The sequence below is a fragment of the Salmo trutta genome, chromosome 33, assembly GCF_901001165.1.
Source record: "Salmo trutta chromosome 33, fSalTru1.1, whole genome shotgun sequence".
NCBI lineage: Eukaryota > Metazoa > Chordata > Actinopteri > Salmoniformes > Salmonidae > Salmo > Salmo trutta.
The window spans coordinates 24,653,884-24,663,883 of NC_042989.1; the positions used below are offsets into that span (position 1 = coordinate 24,653,884).

The 10,000-nt window shown below is 51.5% G+C and overlaps 1 protein-coding gene across 4 annotated transcripts in view; it reads right to left on the reverse strand.

The window, feature by feature from the left end:
* Positions 1-10,000, reverse strand: part of LOC115172737 (ral GTPase-activating protein subunit alpha-2) — a 200,117-nt gene that overhangs the window by 98,879 nt on the left and 91,238 nt on the right. For all 4 annotated transcript variants that reach the window (XM_029730450.1, XM_029730447.1, XM_029730449.1 and 1 more), the window contains exons 11-16: positions 9,870-10,000; positions 9,605-9,733; positions 9,314-9,462; positions 8,530-8,641; positions 7,640-7,877; positions 7,155-7,328 (exon numbers count right to left, since the gene is read on the reverse strand). The exon at positions 9,870-10,000 is cut by the window's right edge and continues 49 nt beyond it. In XM_029730450.1, coding sequence (XP_029586310.1) covers positions 7,155-7,328; positions 7,640-7,877; positions 8,530-8,641; positions 9,314-9,462; positions 9,605-9,733; positions 9,870-10,000 — 933 coding nt within the window. The remainder of the gene's footprint in view (positions 1-7,154; positions 7,329-7,639; positions 7,878-8,529; positions 8,642-9,313; positions 9,463-9,604; positions 9,734-9,869) is intronic.

The window sequence follows — 10,000 nt, forward strand, 5'->3', positions numbered from 1 at the left end:
CTTTTAATCAATGCAGGCAAAAGTTTAGCAAGCTATTCAAAATAAATCAGTTGTCCCTGCCTGGTGCCTGGTGCCTGGTGCCTGGCCCAACAGATGCAGCTTCAGGCTCAGCAGCCCTGTCTCCCCATCCCCATCCCCCTGAACCAGCCCTGTCTCCCCATCCCCATGAACCAGCCCTGTCTCCCCATCCCCCTGAACCAGCCCTGTCTCCCCATCCCCATCCCCCTGAACCAGCCCTGTCTCCCCATCCCCATACCCCTGAACCAGCCCTGTCTCCCCATCCCCATACCCCTGAACCAGCCCTGTCTCCCCATCCCCATACCCCTGAACCAGCCCTGTCTCCCCATCCCAATACCCCTGAACCAGCCCTGTCTCCCCATACCCCTGAACCAGCCCTGTCTCTCCATCCCCATACCCCTGAACCAGCCCTGTCTCTCCATCCCCATACCCCTGAACCAGCCCTGTCTCTCTATCCCCATACCCCTGAACCAGCCCTGTCTCCCCATCCCCATATCCCTGAACCAGCCCTGTCTCTCCATCCCCATACCCCTGAACCAGCCCTGTCTCCCCATCCCCATCCCCCTGAACCAGCCCTGTCTCCCCATCCCCATCCCCCTGAACCAGCCCTGTCTCCCCATCCCCATACCCCTGAACCAGCCCTGTCTCTCCATCCCCATACCCCTGAACCAGCCCTGTCTCTCCATCCCCATACCCCTGAACCAGCCCTGTCTCTCCATCCCCATACCCCTGAACCAGCCCTGTCTCTCCATCCCCATACCCCTGAACCAGCCCTGTCTCCCCATCCCCATACCCCTGAACCAGCCCTGTCTCCCCATCCCCATACCCCTGAACCAGCCCTGTCTCTCCATCCCCATACCCCTGAACAAGCCCTGTCTCCCCATACCCCTGAACCAGCCCTGTCTCCCCATCCCCATGAACCAGCCCTGTCTCCCCATACCCCTGAACCAGCCCTGTCTCCCCATCCCCATGAACCAGCCCTGTCTCCCCATCCCCATAGCCCTGAACCAGCCCTGTCTCCCCATACCCCTGAACCAGCCCTGTCTCCCCATACCCCTGAACCAGCCCTGTCTCTCCATACCCCTGAACCAGCCCTGTCTCTCCATCCCCATACCCCTGAACCAGCCCTGTCTCTCCATCCCCATAGCCCTGAACCAGCCCTGTCTCCCCATACCCCTGAACCAGCCCTGTCTCTCCATACCCCTGAACTAGCCCTGTCTCTCCATACCCCTGAACCAGCCCTGTCTCTCCATCCCCCTACCCCTGAACCAGCCCTGTCTCCCCATACCCCTGAACCAGCCCTGTCTCTCCATCCCCATAGCCCTGAACCAGCCCTGTCTCTCCATCCCCATACCCCTGAACCAGCCCTGTCTCCCCATACCCCTGAACCAGCCCTGTCTCCCCATACCCCTGAACCAGCCCTGTCTCCCCATCCCCATACCCCTGAACCAGCCGTCTCTCCATCCCCATACCCCTGAACCAGCCGTCTCTCCATCCCCATACCCCTGAACCAGCCGTCTCTCCATCCCCATACCCCTGAACCAGCCGTCTCTCCATCCCCATACCCCTGAACCAGCCCTGTCTCCCCATCCCCATACCCCTGAACCAGCCCTGTCTCCCCATCCCCATACCCCTGAACCAGCCCTGTCTCCCCATCCCCATACCCCTGAACCAGCCCTGTCTCTCCATCCCCATACCCCTGAACCAGCCCTGTCTCCCCATACCTCTGAACCAGCCCTGTCTCCCCATACCCCTAAACCAGCCCTGTCTCTCCATCCCCATACCCCTGAACCAGCCCTGTCTCTCCATCCCCATACCCCTGAACCAGCCCTGTCTCCCCATACCCCTGAACCAGCCCTGTCTCTCCATCCCCATCCCCCTGAACCAGCCCTGTCTCCCCATCCCCCTGAACCAGCCCTGTGTCCCCATCCCCCTGAACCAGCCCTGTCTCCCCATCCCCATATCCCTGAACCAGCCCTGTCTCCCCATCCCCATACCCCTGAACCAGCCCTGTCTCCCCATACCCCTGAACCAGCCCTGTCTCTCCATCCCCATCCCCCTGAACCAGCCCTGTCTCCCCATACCCCTGAACCAGCCCTGTCTCTCCATCCCCATCCCCCTGAACCAGCCCTGTCTCCCCATCCCCCTGAACCAGCCCTGTGTCCCCATCCCCCTGAACCAGCCCTGTGTCCCCATCCCCATATCCCTGAACCAGCCCTGTCTCCCCATCCCCATACCCCTGAACCAGCCCTGTCTCTCCATCCCCATACCCCTGAACCAGCCCTGTCTCTCCATCCCCATACCCCTGAACCAGCCCTGTCTCTCCATCCCCATACCCCTGAACCAGCCCTGTCTCCCCATACCCCTGAACCAGCCCTGTCTCCCCATACCCCTGAACCAGCCCTGTCTCCCCATCCACATCCCCATGAACCAGCCCTGTCTCCCCATCCCCATGAACCAGCCGTCTCCCCATCTCCATACCCCTGAACCAGCCCTGTCTCCCCATCCCCATCCCCCTGAACCAGCCCTGTCTCCCCATACCCCTGAACCAGCCCTGTCTCCCCATACCCCTGAACCAGCCCTGTCTCCCCATCCACATCCCCATGAACCAGCCCTGTCTCCCCATCCACATCCCCATGAACCAGCCCTGTCTCCCCATCCCCATACCCCTGAACCAGCCCTGTCTCTCCATCACCATACCCCTGAACCAGCCCTGTCTCTCCATCCCCATACCCCTGAACCAGCCCTGTCTCCCCATCCCCATCCCCCTGAACCAGCCCTGTCTCCCCATCCCCATCCCCCTGAACCAGCCCTGTCTCCCCATCCCCATCCCCCTGAACCAGCCCTGTCTCCCCATCCCCATCCCCCTGAACCAGCCCTGTCTCTCCATCCCCATACCCCTGAACCAGCCCTGTCTCTCTATCCCCATACCCCTGAACCAGCCCTGTCTCCCCATCCCCATCCCCCTGAACCAGCCCTGTCTCCCCATCCCCATCCCCCTGAACCAGCCCTGTCTCCCCATCTCCATCCCCCTGAACCAGCCCTGTCTCCCCATCCCCATCCCCCTGAACCAGCCCTGCCTCCCCATCTCCATCCCCCTGAACCAGCCCTGCCTCCCCATCTCCATACCCCTGAACCAGCCCTACTCCCAACTGAAGAAGGAGGTGAGCAGCATTGTGTTGAATGACATGTCAGTTGGCATAATTGCAGGTACTGCAATGCATTGAGGACAGGAATGTAATTCTCCTGTCAGGAAAAAGCTCACTTGACAGAGGCAGCCAATATCAGAGCCTTAAAGGAAGAGATGCAGGCTCTGAGAGTTGGATGGAAATCTCTCCTGTCTGTGGAAACACTGACTGCTACGCAAATGGATGTTGCACCTCAATTTAGCAATGAACACAGCCACCAGAGGAAAAGGAAGAGATTCCATGATGAGCCCTCTCAAGAGGAGACAGCTCAGGACAGTGCAGCAGCGGTGTTTGGGAACACAGAGGAAAAGGAAGAGATTCCATGGTGAGACCTCTGAAGAGGAGACAGCTTAGGACAGTGGAGCAGCGGTGTTTCGGAACACAGTGTTTTTACTGCTATGGACAACATAAGTGACTTGGACACTAGGTTCCACAACACTGCAAAAAATTGTAGAATCATGTTTTGCTGTTCTGAAAGTTGGGCAGATTAGTGAGGATAAAGTCCCTTCTGTGTACCAACCACTGATCATGAAGTATTCCAGAGATCTTACACCTGAGTTTCAACATGAAGTAAGACGCCTGAACACTGGATATGCTGCCACTTCCCCCCCTAACTTGTCCCCTCTTGGTCTCCTGAACACTGGATATGCTGCCACTTCCCCCCCTAACTTGTCCCCTCTTGGTCTCCTGAACACTGGATATGCTGCCACTTCCCCCCCTAACTTGTCCCCTCTTGGTCTCCTGAACACTGTAAATGCTGACACTCCCCCCCCTAACTTGTCCCCTCTTGGTCTCCTGAACACTGGATATGCTGCCACTTCCCCCCCTAACTTGTCCCCTCTTGGTCTCCTGAACACTGTAAATGCTGCCACTTCCCCCCCTAACTTGTCCCCTCTTGGTCTCCTGAACACTGGATATGCTGCCACTTCCCCCTGTCGTGACGTTGTATTAGTTAATGTGACGACTGTTGCTCATCGAATGATTAACGGTTTATAATTACGTGATTAAATGAATTAAGCAATGAATCAAGCAATTATCAACTCATTAACCTTGGTGCACCATGGGAACATTGTTTTGATTGAGTTTCTATTTCCCAAATTAACTCAAAGGATATCAGAATATCGATTACAACAGTCGCTAAATTAATCAGTTTCCTCTACAGTCTCATAATCTGAAAGTCGTATAATCCGGGAATCTGCACGGACCCGGGCTTTACCACTGAATTTACCACACCAATCTTAGTTGATTATTTATTTACTAGCAAGCTAAAATGATGATAAAAATGCACATACACAAAACACAGTCTAGCTATTGATTAGGACTTAGTATAACGGGCCAACACACTATGGCGCTTGTTACCCAAAATGGGGATTTTAAAGAGAGAGAAAGAAAGGAAGTACACGAGAGAAATATACATTTGGGTTCATTTGTCAGCCATGCTTATTTAAAATTAGCCTTGCCCCGAACTGCCGCTCTTATGGGTCAGAATATAATGATGTAATTACGTGTTGTAGTTCTCAGGTGGGAAGCTCCGCGTGGGTCGTTTAGGCTTCTAAATGACGCACTTCTCCGGCGCAACTCTCTGGTTGTCCTCACGATGTCAGTGTCCTTCTTGGCTAAGTGGTCTGATCCTCACCCTTGATCGGAAAGGGGTCTTCTGAGGACAGACAGCTCTGTAGCTCAGAGCTCACAGCTTCGGCTCGAATGGTGTCGATACCACGATTCAATGGAGAGTGGAGGCTGGGTGGTTCGGCTTGAATTCACCCGCTTAGACACAGCTACTCGTCCGTAGCTCGTGTAGAAAAATATTTTCTTTGTCTTCAACCTTGTGTTTCGTTTTGGGGTTCGTCGACTTTGTTAGACCTTAGCTGCAGCTTGGGGTCAATAGTCTACTATGTTAATTCTTCACTCTCCTGTCTTATACCCTCGGGTCAGAAGTGGGTGTAACAGCCTTTAGGGCGATTCTCTGGGCGGACCAAGTACAGGGGGCAAGGCTTAGATTTGGCTAAAAATCTGATTTTAGACACTAACTTCACATTTCATCTTTATCAAAACATTCTGTTTGATTTGGATATTTTCCAAACAGCGTACAATGTATAAACATCAGACATATACTGGGAAAACTCTTAAAGGTACAATGTTTTCATAATAACGTCATCTCTTAACCTTTAAAAACAAATACCAAAGTTACATACATTTTAATATTCCACTTTTCGTCATAACCACCATTGTGGCTGACGGAAACCATTGTTCCAAAGTTCCTTTATTGCATGTTTAAGGTTCTGAGGCCAGTTCTCCATTGTTAGGACAAAGGAATTTCTCTGTATTATGGGCATGAGGTGTCATAAAACCCCCACATCTTCAGACCCCTAGATCTCTCCTCCTCTGTTGGGGGTTTGGGAGATAATCTGTAGGGTGGTGGTCTCCTGTACCCTGACCTGATCAGGACAGTCATGACACCCCCCTAACTTGTCCCCTCTTGGTCTCCTGAACACTGTAAATGCTGACACTCCCCCCCCGGTCTCCTGAATGCAATTTGTAAGATGCAGCTGCAAAGCATTTTTGGAGAAGTGTGCATTGCTTTACATATATTTTGCACACTGCCTGTGACTGTTGCTGGTGGCGAGAGAGCTTTCAGTAAGATAAAACTGAATAAAAAAAAACGATTTGGAGGTCCACTATGTCCCAGGACAGGCTTTGCAGTCTTGCCATGCTGTCCATTGAAAGTCAGTTAGCTAGAAAGCTGGACTTCAAAGACTTGATCAGTGACTTTGCTGGCAAGAAGGCTTGGCGCTGGGCTCTTGGTGAGTAAGGCTGAGCAAGGGCCAGTGATAACTGTTAAATGGCATGACGATGGATATTGGATCACTACACACATGAGAACAAGCTGAGAACAAGATATATCTCAAAGTAATGGCTGGATTTCCATAAAATTAGTTATGCACAATCAAGACCCCAAGTGGAAGAAACCTATTGATTTGGTGACCTCTTGACCTTTCCTCCAGCACCACCATCAGGCCTTTTCATTTCCATTTCCACTTTTCCAGCTGCTTATTTTCTAGTTGGTATGTATACTTAGTTCAACAATCTGCTGCTGGTTTTATTATTTGGTTTGTTATATCATTCTATAGATGATAATGTTCATTTATTTTAATTGAAGAGGTTAATGTATATTTAAGTAATATTTATTTTAAGTTTTTCATTAATGTTAAGAGAATTTTAACATTCAAATAAATAACATGTAGACTGTAAAAGATGTCCTTTAGCACATTTCTTATAGAGGGTATCAGTCTTGCATCAAATAGTGAATTCCACTGTATGCAGAATGTTGCATGCATGTCTGCACAGTGTTATATTTTCACAGCTCACGGTCAGTAAATATCGTACAGTAAATAATGGACTACAAGAGTGTTGCAAGGCTGCAAAGCTACGGTTACTTAAAGCTTTGAACGGATTGATTGGCTTCTGGAGGTGTGTGGTTACAGCAATTCCGCAGGGTTGGTGTGGCCTGTGGTGGTGGGGCCCAATGTGATATCTTTTCATGGAGCCTAAAATCCCTGGCGGCGCTCCTGTGTGTGTGTGTGTGTGTGTGTGTGTGTGTGTGTGTGTGTGTGTGTGTGTGTGTGTGTGTGTATGTATGTATGTGTGCCACAGAACTGACACAGAAACATGTTGACATTGGCCAATGACATTTGACAGGAACAACGGAGATTATCTGCTGTTCTTTTGTGCTTCGTGTTGAGCCTTTCACCAGCACCTGGGCTAACACACACATGACCTTCTTTTATATAGACTCACTGTGGAGTCTACAGAGAGGCTGGTCTACAGCTGGTACGGTGGCAAATCTATCAAACACCAGAGTGTCATAGAGGGATTCAACAGATCTGTATTTGGGCCACATTTGGCACTGGCAAAATGTCACTTCATTATAGTAACGTGTGTGTTCACCTGTGGCTTTCTGTCGGACATTGTTGCGGGCCTTCTCCACGCCAGGGGCCCCTGAGGTGGTAGCGCTGCGGAACCTCATGGGCTCCTGGACCCCCTGCTGGTCTCCTTGGTTCCTCCAGCTCAGAGAGAAGGACCTGGCCACCGCTGCTGCCTTCTGGGAGTGCTGGACCACTCCTGAGAGACAGACAGACAGCGAGAGAGAGAGAGAGAGACAGACAGCGAGAGAGAGAGACAGACAGCGAGAGAGAGAGAGACAGCGAGAGAGAGAGAGACAGCGAGAGAGAGAGACAGCGAGAGAGAGAGAGACAGACAAATAATATCAATAGAAAATAAAAAAGAGAAACTGAATCTTGAGTTCTACCATTGCTGCCATCTGAACTGAGGCTTATACTGCATTACCCACCGCTATCCCTCCTTCACTCCCTCCTTCACTCCCACTCTCTCTCGCTCTCTCTCGCTCTCTCTCTCGCTCCCTGCCTCCTTACCCCGTCCCCTCTGTTTCTTCTCCTTCTGTTCGCTGAGTTTGTCCAGGGGCAGGTTGCTCATGTCCAGGCCGTAGACGGAGCGGGCCAGGACAGCGGTCAGAGAATCCATGATGCTGGCCCACTCTGTCACCAGCTCCTCCCAGCCTGTCAGAGACGACAGCACAGACAGCAGCTCGTCCCACAGCTCCCGAGAGATGAACACACACAGGTTGGCCCGTACCCACGCCACGATGATCGTCTGGGGGAGGATGTACAGAGGCACACAAAACATATCTCATTAATCATCAGGGCAAGACAGCTGGTTCTCATTGGCTTGGAATCAAAACGCTAACTACTAACAAGCCATTATAGCTGCAACATCAGTCGTTTTTCCCCTGTAATACTTAGCTAGCCCAGATCGTTATGAGGTTGGGGGATTGGGAACCTAACTACCCAGAAGCCATTTCAGGCTATCAAGTTAGAGTAGCTAGCAGAAAAGCATATTTAGTTTCTTTTAAAAAAGAACCACCAGTCAAGAGGATACAGAAGAGTCAAGAGGAATGCTTAAATATGCAGAAAAACAGACTTATTTTAATGTTGTTGTTTTTCTACATAGAATTAAACATAATGATTATGTCTCTATATTGCAGGAAAAAGCAGTTTCACGTGTTTGAAAAATGCTAAATTCTCCAACAGTCCCCCTCTGGACCACCCCCAGCAATCTTCACGTACCTTGTACCGTCTCAGACTTTTGGGGTGCATGATGCCCCTGAACATTACCACATTATATTATCATCATGGGCAACAACCATTTCCTGTAGCTTAGTAGGACTTCCTCTAACAGAGGTATCAGAACAACTAACAGTAAGAGAGGATATAGGAGCCATAGGATGATCCCCAAACAGACTGACCCTGAAGAGGATGGCAGCAAGGCTCTCAGCGAAGGGGTCTTTTCTTTGGTTCTCCTGAGGCCTCTTCATCACCGCCTCAGTGATCCTCAGCAGCACCTGTAGCATCTGCTGCCTACACACACACACCAGGACGGACACACACACACACACACACACACACACACACACCAGGACAGACACACACACACACACATACACACACACCAGGACGGACACACACACACACACACCAGGACGGACACACACACACACACACACCAGGACGGACACACACACACACACACACACACACACACACCAGGACGGATGGACGGACGGACAGACGGACACACACACACACCAGGACGGACACACACACACACACACACACACACACACACACCAGGACGGACACACACACACCAGGACGGACGGACGGACGGACACACACACACACACACACACACACACACACACACACACACACACACACACACACACACACACACACACACACACACACACACACATATACCAGGACGGACGGACACACACACCAGGGGACACACCCCACAGAGGGCATCAGTCCATCATCGTCCATCATTGTGCATCAGTAGATGTGTATACAACAGTGTGACTGTCCAGGTCTGTCTGGTAATAATACAGTCCTTCAGGTACAAGCAACAGCTTGGTTTACAATGTTTGCATTAAACGAGTGAGTGTACACAATACACAGTCTATAGCCTTTACACTGTGGCACTGTTAAGTTTATATCAGTAGGTGTATGAGGTGCTGACTGCTGTACCATGTCTGTGTGTTCATGGTGTGCTCCATGATCACGTGGCGGTAGATGCTCAGCACCCCCTTGCACACCTCCACCTGGTTGTCCAGCAGTTTGGGCACGTCCTGGCACGGCTCCAGTAGAAACACATTGGCAGAGTTGGTCAGGAACACCTGGGGAAAGAGCAACGACAAACTATGGTCAGGGTTGACGAGATACAAACACATTGCTGGCCACAGAGGTCAAACAGAGGTGATAAAAGACAGAGGACACACTCACACTCTTAAAACACACACACGCACCACACACACATACCTGCAGGGTGGGCTGGATGCCAGCCTTGATGTCTCTGTTCTGTTCCTCGGTGAGACAGCCCCGGCTGATGGCACTGCTGAAAGAGTACGTCCTGCCCCAACTGGACGAACGCTTGTGACTTTTCAACACCTGCCGGAGGACACGACCATCCAGTCAGCACGTGAGTATGAAAGTGATTGTGTTTCTCAATGACAATTTCAGTGCGTGTGTCCACTGACTTGTTGTGCGTGTGTGTGTGTGTGTTTGCTTGTGTCATTGACATTACCGGTGTGTGTGTGTTGTCAGTCTCAGTGATGAGCAGCTGCTCAGGGTTCTCCTCCACCTCGGCCTGTCTGCTCTTCTCTGGCTCCGTCATGAAGCCTGGCTTCTCCTGCAGGATCCACTTCCTGTACACCT